General features: G+C 43.4%; 3 protein-coding genes across 3 annotated transcripts; 2 read left to right on the forward strand and 1 right to left on the reverse strand.

Annotated features, from left to right (window-relative positions):
• Nucleotides 1–7,254: 7,254 nt before the first annotated feature.
• Nucleotides 7,255–9,025, forward strand: CCR75_006671 (uncharacterized protein; the record flags this gene model as incomplete). The annotated part of the gene is made up of 4 exons (XM_067964739.1): nucleotides 7,255–8,053; nucleotides 8,124–8,202; nucleotides 8,248–8,393; nucleotides 8,502–9,025. 4 exons carry the CDS (start codon nucleotides 7,255–7,257, stop codon nucleotides 8,579–8,581), a joined length of 1,104 nt encoding a protein of 367 aa, XP_067822401.1. The 3' UTR covers nucleotides 8,582–9,025.
• Nucleotides 9,026–10,288: 1,263 nt separating this feature from the next.
• Nucleotides 10,289–12,772, forward strand: CCR75_006670 (uncharacterized protein; the record flags this gene model as incomplete). Its single annotated transcript, XM_067964738.1, has 5 exons — nucleotides 10,289–10,354; nucleotides 10,419–11,682; nucleotides 11,762–11,908; nucleotides 11,974–12,355; nucleotides 12,421–12,772. The coding sequence occupies 5 exons, from the start codon at nucleotides 10,289–10,291 to the stop codon at nucleotides 12,770–12,772; spliced, it is 2,211 nt and encodes a 736-aa protein (XP_067822400.1).
• Nucleotides 12,773–12,778: 6 nt separating this feature from the next.
• Nucleotides 12,779–17,727, reverse strand: CCR75_006669 (uncharacterized protein; the record flags this gene model as incomplete). The annotated part of the gene is made up of 6 exons (XM_067964737.1): nucleotides 12,779–13,253; nucleotides 13,331–14,448; nucleotides 14,518–16,542; nucleotides 16,608–16,859; nucleotides 16,921–17,364; nucleotides 17,440–17,727. 6 exons carry the CDS (start codon nucleotides 17,725–17,727, stop codon nucleotides 12,779–12,781), a joined length of 4,602 nt encoding a protein of 1,533 aa, XP_067822886.1.
• Nucleotides 17,728–18,269: the final 542 nt, after the last annotated feature.

The following is an 18,269-nucleotide window of genomic DNA, read 5'->3' on the forward strand; positions in this document are numbered from 1 at the left end:
TTATCAAAAATGTCAGTAGTAGGAACAAGATCGTTACGTAGAAAACTAAATACACAGATACAGCTTTACTTTTTCTCTATTCAAAACCATTAGTCTAGACCTTTAAGCCAATTTTTCTTAGCTTCATAAAAGCCTTCGCGGTACCTTTGTGTACGTAAACTTTCAAACACCTCACCTACACTGTAATTAGATTTACGTTAACTAGTAGTTATCATTTGTACTAGTGAAAGGTGCCCCATTACACCTTGTACAAGTTTGTAATCCGTTCAACGACCTACGCACGTTCCACTCAACATGGGCATGTTGGACGAAGAAGAAGGGAGCTTCCCAGCCCCTCAAGAAGGCTATTACGCAACGCGTGAATGATTCACTCATTTGAGTGACCTTGAATGGAGAGTGATCGAACGATTGAGTTCGGTCGTAGGCGGGCCAGCCGTTTGAGCCATGCTGTACACTCTGAGCAGAGATGAACAGCATGCAGCCATAGCCAAGTTTATACAGCATGAAATCGACGCGGCCCGAGAGAAAGTAGCCTTGCTTCACCAGCAAAGCTCTCAACACGCGAGGGTGTTGAGAGATCAGAGTACTCAACAATTAGAACTACTGAGACATCAGAATGTAAAGGCTACTAATAGGCCGACGCTTCCGCATCGACCCGAAAGCTTAAAGATCGAAATATTTAAGCTTAAGGCTGTCTCTATAAGACGGTTCGTCGAATTAGACGACGCCATAGAAGCTCGCCGTATCAGTGATGATGCGACGAAAGTGAAATTTGGCATGGCCAACTTGCCGGACGTGCCGACTCATGGGCAGTTCGACCACTCGAATAAGCTGAGTGGTACGAAACAAAGATACTTGAACGGAAAGCAAATCCAAGAAAGTTTAAAACGCCCGTCTATAAGAGATAGTGCGAAAAACCTAGATCAACTGGAGAGTCGATCGTAGAGAATCTCGCTGTGGTAGCGCAGCCACAGCTAGAGGCAGTTGGGGAGAATACTCCTCCAAAAAACTTGAGGGAATAACTCTCAAAGAATATGTGGGAATAAGTTCCCGGAATGCTGAGGTCAAAGGTTCCCAAGTACATTTGAAAATAAGTCCTAAAAAGGAAACTGAGACAATAAATGTCTTAGTAAACAATGAACCAAGTGAAGGCGCTTATAAAGTTGATCTGATAGCGCCTCCGAAATCAACTTCGGAGATAACTCAATTGCCAACGCTTGAATCTAAACAATTCTTGCGTGATGTGCGTAGTGGCAAAGTCAAGCAGATCTGCACACTTGTCACAGATGACAACTACGTGGCTGATATTCGATGAAAAATAGTATATCCTGAGAACGAACAAATTATCAGTAGCTCATCGATGGACGAAAGTATCCTCGATGAGAAGACTCGGATTGAACGTCTTACGTCCCAACCTGTGCGTCTTTAATGACTTACCCTCAATATAAGGATTAATAGAATTTAAGGATGCCTTCCATGAATCAGTGCCGTGCGAGTTGTCTAACGTAAAAGGCGCTCGACACGAAATAGACCTAACTCCATGTTCGAAAAACACTGTGTCATGAAGCTATTAGCGATCGACAAATTCTTTGCCGATTCACGTAGCTCTTTGACCTTCGTGTGCGTAATGCAACAAGACGGTGGCGGATAGTGCATGCGTTCAATAAACTGAATGCTGCAACCGTACCGGGTCAAACGCCGATAGCACGAAACGACATAATCATTGAATGTATGTTATAGGGTACTATCTTCTCGTCAATGGATCTGATAAATGGATTCTATCAGATCCTTATGTGTGAACAGTATATAACGTTCACAGCAACAACAAGCGGAATGCTATAAGAGTGGCTTGTTATGCCATATGGACTTGATTATGCCACTAGGACTTAGTAATGCCCCTGCGACATTTAAATGATGTGTAACGAATCTGTTGAGACCGGTGCGGGATTTCGCATTAAGTCATTTTGATGATGTCTTCTTCATAGCAGAGCCATGAACGAAAAGTCGGAGGTTGAAGTACATCGTACCCACGTCCGAAATTCTTACACCAATGCGTAAGCACAAGTATGCAAATCTCAGGAAGTGTATATTCGCTGCAAGCGAAATGCCACATCTTGGGGGCGAAACACGGTGTAGACCCGAAATCCGAAATATCAAATCAATTACCGATTGGCCTGTGCCAGTCGATGTAAAGGGACTTCAAAGGTTCCTCGGCTTAGCGGCGTATCTGCACAAGTACTCACGCAATTATGCCGAAATGACAGTACGTCTTTCTTTTTTGTTGGAAAAAAAATTAAAGTGGTCATGAAACGCTGACTGGTAGCGTTCCTTTGCGGATATTAAGCAAAGCTTGATGCAATTGCCAATCCTGGCGATTGCGGACCAAGACCGACCATTTCATGTGATCTGTGACGCCATCGATTAGATAAACCGTTAATTGTACATATGGACCATGCGTCTTTACGCACGGCCGTAAGCAGTCCATATTTCTCGCAAAGAATGGCGTGATGGTTGTCTTCCATCGAGGAGTATAACTTTCCGTGGAGTATAAACCAGGACGACTTAACGTTGTTGCTGATGTCCTTTCGGGCCAGCCCGATTTTGAGCCGACTGCGCAAGCGAACAGTGAGCATAAGACCGCTGTTGTAACAATAAGTGTCCCGTCGTCAACATTACTCGACGACGTTAAAAGAGCTTACCAACAAGATAAGGCTCTTAAAGGGGTGGTGTATTACCTTAGAAACAATCCCAACGATTCTTAAAAGGATTGTTGAAATCGTATAGATTCTCAACTGATCGGTAGACAATACGCAATAGGTTACTGTATTACACAGCCATTGATGGCGACACATCTCGTGTTCGTAATCACCACCCAGAATGATTTGCGTTTACGCATCATTTATCAGTGCCACGATACACCAATAAGTGGTCATCGTGGACGTGAAAAGACTTATCTCGCGGTAAGTCGCGACTTCTGCTGGCCACGCCAGTATGAGGTCGTCCGCAAGTACATACGTGCTTCTGAAGTTTGTCAACGGATGAGATCTTGTCCTTCATCCCGTGCTCCGTTACAACCTCTGCTATTCTGGTAGAGTGTTGGCTGTTCGTATCTATAGACTTCGTCTTCGAATTTCCCGACGACGATCACAAGAATAATAATGGTATTCTTGGTTTTATTGATCGTTTCAGCAAAATGGTACATCTTACTGCAGTCCCGTAGTCGATCACAGCTAAAGGCTGTGCTCGTGTCTGTGTTGACACGATATTTTTTAACTCCATGGGCTACACCGCAGGCTGGTCTTAGATCGAGACCCTAGATTCACGGCGGAATCTGGCAAACAAAAATTAAAGCACTTGGAAAATAGTTGGGGATGTCAACTACTAATCATCCTGAAACAGAGTCTGACGGAGCGTGCAAACCGTATCCTTTAGGAAATACTTCGCGGATACGTCCACTCTTTTACGAGTTGGAGCGAGTTCTTGCCGGTGGTAGAATCTGCCATCAATAATATAGTGCATACTTCTACAATGCATACACCGTCTTACGTGAACAGCTTACGCAATCCTTTTTTTGCCCATCCGAACTTCACTAATTGCTCCCAACATGGAGACAACAAAGTTTTCTAATGCTGTCTCGTCGTCTGCGCTGGGTAGCGCAGCGACCGTTAATGAGAGCGCTGCCCATTAAGTTGCCGCTGCTTCTCCGTTGGGTAAATCACAAAAGTATTATGCTCTGACAATTATTCTTAATGGTTCGAACATAGAAGGATGCGTACGCATACTTCGAGGCAGCTCGATCGTGTACGCATTGCCTTGGTGATGTAGTACCCGATACGGGCTGACATACCTGGCTAGTATTATTACCGCCCACATTCAAGCGCCACCATCCTTTCTCATTATCTCGATGTCTTCATTACTACTATGAGGTGATAGCAGCGGTGTCGACTCATTGTAATCGATAATGAGCGACGGATCGACATTCTCACTGTGAAAGTGGGATGGATCATTCAGCCCAGTCAACGCGACAGCAGCAGTAGCTGCCAGCGCTGTAACTGTGGCGCTGAGCAACGGCAGCGTGTTTACGCGGCGCGTGCGCTTCGCGCGCGTGGTTGAGCGGGTGTCTTTGCAGACGTACCCTCAGCTTTGCCCTCTCTAAGGTGATCTTCTGCACCGAGTGATACACTGGTAGCAAGAAAGAATGAGATAACTAAGCGACGCGTAAAGCAGCTCGCTATTCCCTCGGTTCTTTTTGACTAATTTGCAAAATGTAAATTCGTTCTTAAAGGGGGGAACGGTTTAACGGGCTTAAGTTGCCCTATGTTACACAATCCCCGTTAAGTACACTTTGTGTACTTATGGGGATGGTCAATTACTTAAGTGATGTTATTGTACCTACTACTTGGATGTGGTTCACATTGTGAACCCACCCTTGTGTATGTAATGTCTCTGAGGGCATTCACATTAGCGGGGATGACGGCTAGCGTTACCCGTTACGCGAGGTTTTCAGAAAGATACGCTCGCAATACATTTTAGTGTCTATCTGCAGAGCTGGCATCTTACGATTGGTTAAGATAGAAATTTATATTTTAATACTATTAAATATAGATAAGTTTAAAAACTACTTTCTAGTTCTCAAGTGCGCACGTGGAGCCGGATTACCGCTCCTGTGACGTCACTTGAACTATGGCACTTAGTTCGTTGAGTTAGGTCGCTTAGGCGCCCACCAAAATCCTCACTGCACGTGAGAGAAGACGGTCAAATAGCTTCATTGCTGTGCTAAGGTGTGTACTTGAGTACAGCGTTGCCGCATTAAGACGTGGCCGCCTGCACCTCAAATGTTTTAACTTTGACAACAAGGGGGCGAGCCTAAGGCTCTGGATCAGGTACAGAAATGGACCGGGTCGGCAAAAAACGCCGCTAAGTGGTTCTGGACCTGTCCGATAAGGAACGAATTATATTTGCATAAAGGCTTCAAGCCTTGCATCAGAACCTCTGGTCCCTAGATTATGATGACTCAATGTGTTCTAGCCCAAACAAGATTTTGAGCTTCTCAAACGCTGCGCGTTTCGCCCCTGAAAGTTCGGGAAAGTGTCCATTTCAGCAGAGGCTTTGTCTTGTAAAGCCTCAGGCGTAGATTGACTACGAGTGCTACCAGGGGCCGTCGGACAATCACCGTCAGAGAATCGTCGTCGGAAAAATGAGTCAGCGGTTCGGATTGAACCGGTTTGGGTTGTGTACTTTACCTTACCATAACCCTCAATACTCCCCCTCAACGCGAACAATCATGAATACCAAGCCCATCAGTTAACTCCTTATGGCGTGGTCCTGGTAATCCCTTCGTCATGATGTCAGCTAGCATTTGTGATGTTTCGCAGTGTAACGGAGCTCCTTGCTTTTTAAGTCAGAGAAAGACTTTTAGACTCAGAGAGTCGCTTATTTCTATAGAAATAAAAGGTTCAACAACACAGTGAGTTGTACAAGCACGTAGAGCGTAACGAATCCATGTTCAAGAGATTCAGGCATATGTAGAACCAAGTGGCAACTTGTGCCCGAGAGTATATACCTTAAAAAGGTTACTTTCTCTCGTAGATTAATGCGCAAGCCTCAGGAAGGCACTAGATGCTGTAAGATCAAAAGGGGGAACCAAACTTTATTCAATTATTTAAATTTGAAACCTTACTTTAACAAAATAAAAACAGATTTTGGCTGCCAGATTTAATTCTGGCGGCTGCCACACGTGTTACCAATAATAAATTAAATTTTAGTAATTAACTATTTTAATTAGAGCAAAAGGGTATTTAGCCATACAGTAAATGTACCACAACAACGGTTTACCAACCGAAGTGTGCAATATTACATAATTGGCCCAATAAATGAAGTGGCAACTCAATTTTAAAGTTATTTCAAGATTAAGATTTTGGGAGGTGTTCAATAATTCTCTTAATTGAAGTCAAGTACCTGGGAGATGAGCGAAGACTGAAAATCAGCCAAGGACATGAATATCAAGAATGATCGAGAAGTTTAACCAAGTCGACTCAAAGCAGTAAGAAATACTTGAGGCAAACTATGATCAATATGGACAAAATTGACTTAAGAATGAAGAATCGACCATATCGGTCGTTGGTGGGTTCATTGTTGTACGTGGCAACAGATATGATACCAAATATTGCATATGCAGTATGCCAGATGAGCCGGCATCTAAAATTTTCATAGGAAGAGCACTGGAATGCAGCCAAACGAGTCTTGCGGTATCTAAAGATGACGAAGGACAAAGGAATTTCCTATGAGGATAATTTGAACATATTACAGCCGAGCGCGTACACGGACGCGGACTGGGCTAGCGGCAAGCACAACCGCAGATTGACATGAGAAGTCTTCGTCATGAGCAACGGTGCACCAGTGATCTTTAATTCGAAGATGCAGCAGAGCGTACAGCGGAAGCAAAATATGTCTATCATTCTTTATGTGTACATGAAGTGCTATGAACTAACAAGCTTGCAGAACGAGATGCAAGTGCAGATCAACTATGCAATACCGATACACAAGGACAACCAGAGGGCAATTGCCATCGCAAAGAATGACGGCTACCAGAGGAGAGCCAAGCATATCGATCTTAAATATTATTTTGTGCGCGACCAAGTGAAGGACAAAATCATCGAGCTCAAGAGTACTGAAACGAAGTCGCACACCGATTTCGACGAAGAAATTCAATTCACTGTTGGATAATACCAAGATTAGAGACTTCTAGTCGAAGGGGATTGTTGGTGATATAGAGTAGCTCGGTACTCTATGCACTATGTAACAGAGACGACACTCCGGATATGTGTGTGGAGATGAGGTTGACTCATTGTTGTGGTTATTGAAATCGTAGCATCGATTCGCATGGGCTTAGAGGTAGCATCGTCGAACTAACGACCTAGCTAACATTAATTCTCTTTTCACTACACTTTTGACTAGCTCCGATAGCTTACCAAACACCTTGGCTGGCCTCACCTCAAAACATGTGAGAGGTCATCTGGATTTGCTTGTGGCTGTAACTTTTTAAAATGGCTCAACCAAAAGCCAACCGAAATCTTTCAAATCAGCTTCTTTTTAATGTTTGTTTGCGCAATTTTTATAAAAAACTCAGCGACTCGATTAAGGCCTTGAGATTTACAAGAAAAATGCGACAATACCAATCTCAATATAGCACAAATTCTGCACGAGTGCAAATATTTGAAACTCACTTATGATGCGATTTCTAAAAATTTCACAATGACGCGACGCGCCAAGGAGCGACGCGTTGAGCGCGTGCACGCGAAGCTCGAGCAACATGAACAAAGAATTCAGCGTATTAATCGATTAAACTCGCGTCCGGTGTGGTCTAAGCTGCTTGAAGACCTTGACAGGCCTTTTACTAATAAAATAAGCAGCAATGTGCACGTGTCCAGCACTGAAAGCCCTAAGCACAAGCCTCTTATTGTCGATGAGCTCCAGTGGAAAAGCTCGCAAGTACCGATCGCAGCTTCAGGCGGCTTTCAGCTTCCTATTAAGCTGGATGCGGAAAAAGGAGAGCTGCATTACACATTCTCAACAAGGAACTATGATGTAAATTTCGGGGTGCAAATGATTTGCGCTGACGGGAGTCTGATTGAACTATTGAGCTCGCAGCGATACGAAAGCCAGAAGCAGCTAGTTGAAGGTCAGCTTAGCCTTACAGGACCGGGGATGGCGCTTTTATTATGGGACAATTCGTTTTCGTGGCTTAATACAAAACAGCTTGCGTACCATGTGGAACTTAAGCAAGAGGCTTTGTCCTTGTCGGAAGCCGAAAAAACGCAGCTGGCGTCCCAGGCGCGTCTTGAGCGCGAGAGAAAGCTCGAACAGACTGAGGCAGTGTACGATGGACTGGAGACTCAGTTGCAGACGGAAAATCAAACGATCAACTTTCTTCATTATCAAATTAAAGAGCTGCAGTTGCAATTAAAGCAGCATGAAGAGGAACGCGAGTTGATTAACGAAAAAAGGCTGGTAGTGGAGGATCAAATTGAAGAACTTTGCTGGGAATTGCGAGGTGCGAAAGTTATGGGAAACATAATAAGAGGTGAGCGATTAACAAATGAGTGTTATCTGTGCTTTTACAGCTCTCAGTTGGCGATGTTTAGACCAAACATCGCTCTATCGTATATTTGATTTCCTTAGCAAAGAAGATCTACTTGCTTGGTAAGTCTTTGTTCGCGCTGATGGCTACTATATTGTTAATGTTAGTGTCTTATGTTGTCATAACTTAGGTCGCTGTCAAGCAAAAAGTGGTACTATCACGGACGTGCGTTTCAAGGCCAGAGAGTTGAAGCTACTTAATGGACCTTTGCTGCTTAAAATAGCGATTCTCCTTCAAGTTATGCTGTCATCACGTAAGTAGACATTGGTTTTAGCATTGATTGTCCTTGCCTTCTTCAAACTTTTCTTCGGATTTACAAATAGAATGTCTATAATTTTTTGTCATAATGTTTATTTGTCAGATTCGCGACAAAGTCACAGAGTTAATGGTGAAAGACTGGAAATAGCACAGGAAATTTTGATGAATCTCAGGGAAATGTAAAAATTATTGACCACAATAAAAAGTAGCAGTTTTTTCAAACCTCTTAAAAGCTGTTGCGTCATTCGTTGCTGAAATTGACCCACTTGTCGCATGTCGCCCGAGTCTTCGATTAATTTCTGGATTCAAGTAGACCTAGCGAATGCAATGGTGCCCGCGATCTACAATACATTTTGTTTGCAGTTTATACTTCTTATCAATAGCTGCCGCATTTATCGCTTTTGTAAAGGCCGTTTTGTTCTTTGCTCAGAAACATACGACTTATATTGTTATCATTAGATCCCAACTTCAATGAAACACTAATTCTCAGTTCAACAGTCATTTCATTTATCTCTCGAGGCTTCGAAGTAGTCTTCGTGAAAGTTGCACAATTACAATCCAAACATGCGCTTTCCGATCATAATGTGCGCTAGTTTCACATTCGTAGTTGAACTTTAAGGGAAAGAAGCGCTTAAATCCGAATCTCTGACTGTGAGGCAAAATATACATGCTGAGTTCGGGAATACCGAAGTGAATTTCTTGAAAAGGCATTCCTTATCTATAAATAGTAGCTTGTTTTCTGGCTTCAAATCGGGCTTTGAAATATTCGAACAGAGGGCCGCGTTTTTGATTCAAGCTTTACAATCAATATGGACATTTCCGGAATTACTGTGTCGTTCACGAAACTTTCTAAAGTCAATGTCCTATTCCCCAAACTATTTTCGAAGACCGCCATTTGGAATGTAAAAGCAAATCTTAAAAGCGAATATATTGGACTGCTTGAGCTATGTGTTTGTTGCCTTCATATGCCACATTTAATATAGCAACTGATCGCAATGAGCCTCGAAGTTTCCAGACGTCTAAATTATAGGCCCAGTATCTATCGATGGCGGCACCTTTAGCAGCAACATGCATTCCGGTATGGGCGATACACAGAATTTGTGTCAACAATTTTGACATGAATTGCAAAAATATCAAAAACAGTAGGAAACGTTTTTTTGTGACAATTTTTCTGTCTGGCGTTGATTGCCTTAAAAATGCAAAGTGTCGTTGTCGTTAATTAGGGTTTTGAGAAAGGGATAAAAGTATATATGAAAATAAGAATGATCTTTTTCTGACGCGGTAAAATTACGTCGAGTATACCGCTAAAATTCTAGTCAGCTGCTGGTGGTCCATATGGCAGCATAAAGCAATCGTCTTCATTATCGATGCAGTCTTTTAAAAAAGCAACATTTGTCCTTCAAAAGCTCGCAAATATAGCCGCTAAATATCCCCCCCCAACCGCTGTCTGGCATGACGATTGCAAACAGTCGTCTAGAGCAAAACTTTTGTCTAGTTTTTATATGATTGCATAACGTACATCGCATTTGCATTGTACCCAATCGATTTTTGGAATCAGAAAGCGACGCTTATCCAGCAGACAAATTTTACAAAACTTTTAGCCAAAAAAATTTCATTCAAGTCGACTTTCATTGATCTCTCCAATTTGAATAACCTCTGTTTGGTGTTCAAGAAAATTCTCAAATTACACTATCATGTTAGCCAGTATGGCATTGTCATCCAGGCATCTGTTTTTGAAGTCGTTTCTGCTTCGCAAATAATGGCAATTATTAATTGATATGATAATGACCGAGTAGTCAATTCAGCCTAAAATTGTGAGATTCCCGCTCGTCACTATATGTTGAATCTTGTTAATTATTTTATTTAATTGTCGGGTCAAAACAAAGTCTCATGGCGTCGGACAGCTCTGAGGAAGACGAGCCCATTGCGGCGCCACAAGTGGCATCCACCCCCCCTGTACAGCGGCATCTGATTGCTAACATTTGGCACTATTTTTCACATTTGAACTGCTGCTATGTAGAAGGCGTGGATGGACGAAGATGCCGACGAGGAAGAGGAAGATGCTGACCTGAGCCAATTACAACGCCAGCGTTCGCCAAAATTTAAGCGCTGTCTCGCTGCTATTGAGACTGATCAGTGGAATACTGATGCCTGGATCGCTTTATTAAATGAAGTGCAGTTGCTGCCAATTGCCGAAGCGCGCGAGCACTACGAGACTTTTTTAAAGCAATTTCCCACTTCTGGAAGATGGTGGAAGCTCTACGCCGAGCATGAACTGCGAGAGAAACAGTACGATCGTGTACAAGATATCATAAAGAAGTCGCTTATGCAGCTGCGGTGTCCTCATGTGGACCTCTGGCGCTTTTATCTGGACTTTACTAAGGTCGTTAAGGTGGACGTAGCCGTGGACTCTAAGGATGCGTCAGCTATTGCGGCAGCTAAGCAGCTTATGGTCGATGCATTTGAACTAGCTCTTGAAAGAGTCGGCGGCTCTATTCACGCGGCTTCCATCTGGCAAATGTATTTGGGTTTTTTACTGGAGGAACAAGATTTGCAGGCCTTCCTAAACGTAAGAAAGCTCTACCATCGAATGGTAATGGTGCCACTTGTAGGTATGGAAACGATTTGGCGTGAGTATGAAAAATTTGAAAGAGCAATCCCAAACAATGAAGTGTTGGCACTCAATTTTTTCAAAGTCTTTCGACCAAAGTTTGACGCGGCACGAGCAGTGCTACGAGACCGCAAAAGCTTCTATGATGCGGTTAATACGAACATTTTGGCAGTACCCGCAACAACGTCAAGAGCTGATTTAATGGATATGGCCAATTGGCAAAAAATCATTGCGTTTGAGATGAGCAATCCGGAAAGATTAGACGCATTGCGACTTAAGTCACGCATGCGCTATACGCTTGAGCTCTTTTTAAGCGTCAAAAGGCATTTTCCTGAGGCATGGTATCAGTATACCTCGTACGAAAATCAGGCAAACGATCCTGATGCAGCAAGTAGCGTATTTGAACGTGCAATTGAGGTGATTCCTGACTCGAGCTATCTCCGCTTTGCATATGCCGACCATTGCGAATTGCGCGGAGACATACCGGCTGCGAAAGCCATATACGAAAGGCTTATTACAGATCGCGGGTCGGCTCTTGCTTATGTTACGTACCAACGCTTTGCTCGTCGTGCCTACGGCGCAAAGGGTCTCGCTGAAGCTCGTGCAATTTTCAAGAGGGCACGCAAAGATGAGCGGGAAGGAGCGTGCACTTACCACGTCTTTGCTGCTTCAGGTAGGCAAAGGCCTATCTGTCACTTTTTCTTGTCAATTTTTCGACACCATTTAATACGAATGTGAGTAATCTTTTGCAGCACTACTAGAGTTCTACAGCGACAACTCGGAAGCTGGAAAGGATATTGCATTTAAAATTTTTGAATTAGGTCTGAAGAAATGTATTCAGGAACCAGCATATGTATTGTGCTATCTCGACTTTCTTGGCCATTTGAATGATGATAATAGTAAGTGGTTAAATAATAAGAATGTTTTCGACTTGGAAGGTGACGAAGTTTTCTATTTTATACAGATATGCGATCTTTGTTTGAAAAGGTGTTATCTGTCATGCCTTCTGAGGTTTCACGATCAATTTGGGATCGATATGTTGAGTTCGAACACACGATGGTGGCCAGTGGTGGTGATCTCGCGACAGTAGCCAAAGTAGAAGCTCGGCGAGCGATGGCGTTCCCAGATGAACCTTTTGTGGAAATGAAAGGATTGCTTAGTATCATTCAACGCTATTCTTTTTTAGACTTGCGACCACCGACGACTTGTGATCAGACATTTCTTGACATGTATCGGACCTCGTTTCGTGATGAGTCGTCTAGAGCTGATATTGCTGACAGTGGAGAAGACAGAGAAGTGATTGGCGGTGCAGGTCTCTTAGGCGGATTTGGTGGGAACTCGGAAAGGTGCATTGTTCAGTTTATTAGGCTATCTATGTTGTGGGTTCTGAACACGTGCGTAAAAAAAGCAGACAAACTCCTGGCCCTCCACTCCCCGACTTTTTGAAGGAATTTGCGCGGATGCTGCCTTTAAGTTTGCCTTGGAATGGACCAATTGCTGATGTGGAGCACATCTTTCGCGCCATGCTGCTTGTTGATTTCCCTCCTCGTTCGCACGTCGAGCAGATGGCACAACAGCAGCAGCAACAGATGCAGCAGCAGCTAGCTCTTCAGCATCAACAGCAGCTTCAGCAGCAAGCTGCTGAGGCTGAAAAGAATAGCAATCCTGGTGACGAGGATGGCGCCTCTGGAGTAATTAGCAAGCGACCGGCTCACGATATCTTTCGCTCGCGTCAAAAACAAAAATTGTCAAAGCTCGGATAGAGTCGCTTAGGTCAGAGAAGTAGAATTTGCTGGAAAAATACAGCAGCTACGTGTCGTCTTTTGCTTTTTGTAATTGACGACAATAGTTGGAAACCCAAGATCCTCATTGTCGTGAAGTTTTATCACACGTTGTTCCGATTCATTTAACTCTAGCCCTGCAGCGCTCTTCTCGCGGATCGATGAAGCATACGACTTGACAGCAAAACCATCGTCCTCGTCTTCAGACAGCGATTCTTCATTGAGTTCATCGACCTCTTCATCATCGTCAAGATCACTTGCAATATCATCGGTGTCAAAAGGCAAAGCAGTACGCCAATCTTTTAATAGCGTAGTTGTTAGCTCTTCCTCCTGAAGTGATCGACATGCGGCAACAAGCTTAACATCGCTAAGCATAACCTCATGATGCTTATACTCGCTCCACACACTTGCTGCACATTTCCAATCGGCCTTCGCCACTTTTAAATTGATATTATTCACCGTGCTGTCAATGATAATACAGAAGAAAAGAAGATCAAACATTGAATGCAACAATTAGTTGCTATAAATTATCTATTGTACCTTTGATTTTGTAAGAAGTCATGGAGCTCTTGAACGGCGTGAGAGAGGAATGGCAATAGCTTTGCTTCGGCTTTTGAAATGCATTGGCGTGTAATAAATTTTTTCCCGTACGTCTTTGCTAACAATGGATTGGCCCACCCTCTTTTTCGGCGACTGTTCACATTAAGCTGCATTTTTAATAAGACACGTTCCTGAAACACCGATAACAACGTTTCCATTGTTGCTTTCATTGCGTTAGCAGCACCAAACAGAATACTCAAATGTGTCAAGGCGCCAAATTTATCCGTCACACTTTGCTCCACGCGCCAAGCAATACACTTGATGATAATTGACTGAGCAGTTCGCGTCGCAAAGGTTGCTTTTCTCAGTACCACTACGTTCGTCCTTAACGGCAAATTAAATCCGCAAATCTCAGCATGCGCAAAAACATTAACAGCATTTTGAACTACGTGCATTGCGCGACAGGAATCCAGAAACGGATTTGAATTAGTGAGGCCTGGAGCGTTAGTTTTTTTTGGTACTGCTCGGTGTAGAGAAGCAAGCGCACACAAGAGTACAGCCTCGAGAAAATATGGCATCGACTCGTTTGTCAGACTTTTCAATACAATATGTTCCCCATTTGCAATCACAGCAAGCTCATTCTCATTACGCTTATCTTCCATGTCATCTTTATCGGATTCCTCATCACTTGGAGCGACACTGGCAAGGCACATTTTGTGCCCTTCCGAATTTTGCTGTGGAACGGCAGCGTCAATAAGATTACGTATTTCATTTACATAGTGCGTAAGCAGGGTTGACCCTGTGGACGCAGTGGTCGAGTACGCCCAGGATCCAACGACTAGGTATGCGATATGGCGGTACTTTAATAAGCTGCACCGATGCTTCGCCAGCGCACTCATTCGGCCATTGCTCGGTAGCACGACAGCATTCGGTAGCGGCCTCGAGGGGATATCGTTATAATAGTTCCTTGTGTCGCTCTCATATTTGCTTGGAGTAGGATGTGACGGGAATATCTGGTGCAACAGAGCCAAACAAAGCTGACTGATCAGTGGGCTTTTTCTCGTATTCACTACGAGCGATATTATAACATCAATAACCCGACAAGCAAGCGTTGGATCCTAGTGTACACACACACAAAAAGAATTAGCACAAGCATGCTCTTTACCGCATGTATCGACAAGTCATACCGTCAACTCAAGACACTGTCGAGCCAAAAATCGAAAGAATATCTCGTTCCACCCTTGAGGATTTTCGCAATAGATAGTGTCATCGTTGGAACCCTTCGCAAGAAGCTCCATTATTGTGTGCGACCATGTCGAATCGCCTGCTGCCGTAGCAATCCGACACGCTTCCAAAATGACAATATATGAATCGTAAATGCATGACAGTCTGTACGCCATCAAAATTTTGCTAGCTCTTTCACCAGAAGCGATCTTAAAATCGTCGTTCTTATCGCTTTCTGATTCATCAAACTCTTCGCTGCTTATTGCGTGGCATAGTTCCATAGAACGGTAGCATAACCACTTTAAAGTTCGGCGCCCTTCTCTTCTTGAGGTAAGAAATCTTAAATTTTTACCAATTGTCTCCGACGAAATATTGCAATCATTTGATCCTAAAGGAGCGACACCATCAGACTGTAAATGCCGATTGAATACGTGAAGTAACTCCAGCTCGTAAGCTTCTGGCACGGGTGGGTTAAAGATTTCCTTGTATTGTCTTCCAAAGTACATGCACATCACATGGAAATCTAGCCCAAACAATGAAGCCCTTGGAAGTTCTCCTTGTACTCGACATAGCTGTCCTTTAAGTAATTGCTCCACGATCGTAACTTCCAGCAGCAACCACTCCAGCTCGTTTTTCCGTGTTGGAGAATGCCGAGAACTCGATGTATCGTCAAGCATATTCAAATGCTTTTGGAGATTTCGTTTTTGGGCCGCTAGTGTCAGCTCCAAGATTTCGCGTTGTTCTAAGCATACATGTAATCGCGCTGCCATGCGTGAAAGCTGCAACACGGAGTCATGTTTCGGCTTCAAGCTGGCAATTGTTGCATTGCATTGCTCCGCAATGAAGTTTGTAGACGTCACTGCTATGTCAAGCCCACACACAAGATTCCAAATAACATTATTCAACACAAATGGCTCGACTGATTCTGAGGTTTGGGCATTAAGCCCTGCTTTATAAATTGATGGTAAGGCAAACGCAGCATCCACAATTCTAGGCTTTTCAGCTGGAAGCGCAAACTCTAAGTAACAGTAAAACAATTCCTGAAGGAGACAAATTTTCATCAGGTATTCTTCCTCCGTCAGCCTTTTTATTGTTTCGAGTTCTTGAGCATCATTAATATTGAATGAAGGTAAAGGAGTACCAAACTGCATCTTCTGTACAAATTCAGTGGCATCCACAACCAGGGGATTCGTGAATTCTTCTTCATCAGCATTTGTGGTGGTATACATGTTGTCAAATGCAATGATGCAATCAGAGTCTTTCATCAATCGCTTATTCATTTGATCGCGAGGTGTCCAGCACAAACCTTTCTTCTGAAATACTTTAAATATAGCCGAGGCTAGAACCGTTCGCTCTGATTGTGAGGCTGATACTTCCCGCGTCCGATTTAATTCGTCTCGCACAAAGCGCAGCACGTGAAGAAGAGTCTCGTCTTGATTCGTAGAGGTCACAAGACGCAACATCCAATCCGCTAACGAATTTCGATCTCGACATTCCACCACAGCTTGGTGCTTTAGCAAATGTCCTGTTAAGAAGACAGCCATGAGCTGTTTTATCTCAACTGCACTAGCACGAGTATGCCGTGACCGTTGTCGACACGCTTGCTGAGCATAAGGATTATGAAAGACCCCCACTCGAGAAACAAGCTGTTTTTGAATAGTTATCATAAGCAGAGAATAAATACCGCGTTCGTTTTTCGTCAGTAGTGCCATGGTTGAGCAAAGGAGTTCAAGTATGTAAGACGGATATTTTTCGTCAATTTCCGACTCATTTGAAGTGGAAGCGATCCCATGCAAATGATCAAGAAACAAGTGCGATGAAGACGCCAGTGCACTCACATTTCTTTTAGCAAGTTCTAGAAAACGTACTGCAATTACTTCGGCAACACTCCAACACAATACACTGCGTGTAAGCTGCCCAGCCTTTGCCTTACTAAGCAAAAGCAGTTTTTTTGGTTGACTTACAATTGTCAATAGAAGGATCAAAGCCTGCAGCGATAAAGGCATACACTCACATAAGAATATAGTTTTTTTCGAAATGCGTTTTGTCGTACCTCTGCTTGCACACTTGTCCCAAACTCAATGAGAGCGATGAGGGAATCCACAGAGCTAGCGATGAGATTTGATGCCAGTGCTGCTTGGGTGCGCTCACGAAAGCTTACTGCAAGAAGACAGCTACAAAAACGGACCAAAGATGGGAGAAAGGATGCCCACTCTGGTCGCACAAGTAATGTCACTACTTCCCGCATTATTCGGCCATTTAATCGGCCGCTCTGTGCAATCAACGTTGTTGACCGTACAGCCAGCTACAAAGAGCATAAGAATGAGTGCGCGTGTTTTATAATTCTATAAATATAAAGAATCTACCTCATTTTCGGCAACTTTTCCCATCACGAATGTCAAGAATACAACATCAAATCGCGTTAAGGGATCCACAAGTCGAATCAAACGAAGTAGTGCAGCCAAAACTACTGAACCAGTAGTGGCATAACGTCCAATGACCTCCATCGTTAGTGACAAGGTCCCTGATTGAATACGATTACACTCCATTCGAAGTCGTGCAAGTGCCTTTGGCGCCGATTTTTTGGTAACAATTGACAGCAAATTTTGCACGACCGATGGAATGTCCTCTTCAACCACTGCATCTAACAGTGCTTCGGTCGCTTCAACCACCGTGTTCTTCTCGCTAATGTCAAGTGGCATTTCGGACAGCGATCCCAGTACAGGCACCAACAGCGATCGATCCGTAGCAAGCAGCTCCATATAACTCTGTACCACGAGCTGTACGCACTCTTTTGATTGATACGTCAACTTCAAAAGACATTGTTATAGCTCCGAATGAGTCGATAAGTGGCGCAACCTATGATAACAGAAAGCCTCCCTCACCTTTGGCAAGTGGTGGATAAGCAGCACACGGTGATCGCAGAATATCAGCAGCGATAACATTTCCTCTGTCAACTCCCGCGTGGGCGCAACATAGATGCTCAGCAGCCGTAGCAGCGCATTCACGTCGTCAACCGAGTCATTGGTGCTATTGCTACGAAGCCGCTCTAACACCAAATGTGCCGTCTCAATGCGCTGATAGCTATTCTCGGTACGCAAAAGGCGCCGGCACATGTCCAGCGCTTGCATAATATCGCCATCAACCACGAGCTCGTGCTGTAACAAGGCCATATATCCCGACTATTTTTTCTCCAAATTTTAAATCGTAGCTCGACTAGCGAGAAATTTTAATTTGATAGCTCGGTCACTTTATTAGTGGGAATCGTTAATCTCTATAAGGGTGGTGTGGTACACACCTAGGAGTATTTCTTCCTATTTACTTCTATACGTAATTTATCGGATTAATTTATGCTTGTCAGCCACCTGGTGGTGGTAGGGTCTATATTAGGGCAATCAGGGTAAGGTATTAATTTTGGAAATGTCTAGACCTGCCCAACTTTTTCGTGAACTCTCCCCACGAAGTTTGAGGTAGTTTGATTGGCTATAAATAATTCCATTTGTAATTAAAACTATTCCTTTTACACGACTCTCACGAGACAGTAGATCATTAATTTTACATGAAAGATCATCTGCTCTTCCATGCATTTTGTGTAACGGGGTGTATCGTTACATGAAATTAACACTAAAAGGTTGTTAATTAATATTATCTAAAAGGTAGATAATATTTGGAGGAAATTACTTTAAATAGTAATTTCCTGAATTCTTATCCATAA

This window comes from Bremia lactucae, linkage group LG1 (genome assembly GCF_004359215.1).
Source record: "Bremia lactucae strain SF5 linkage group LG1, whole genome shotgun sequence".
Classification (NCBI taxonomy): domain Eukaryota; phylum Oomycota; class Peronosporomycetes; order Peronosporales; family Peronosporaceae; genus Bremia; species Bremia lactucae.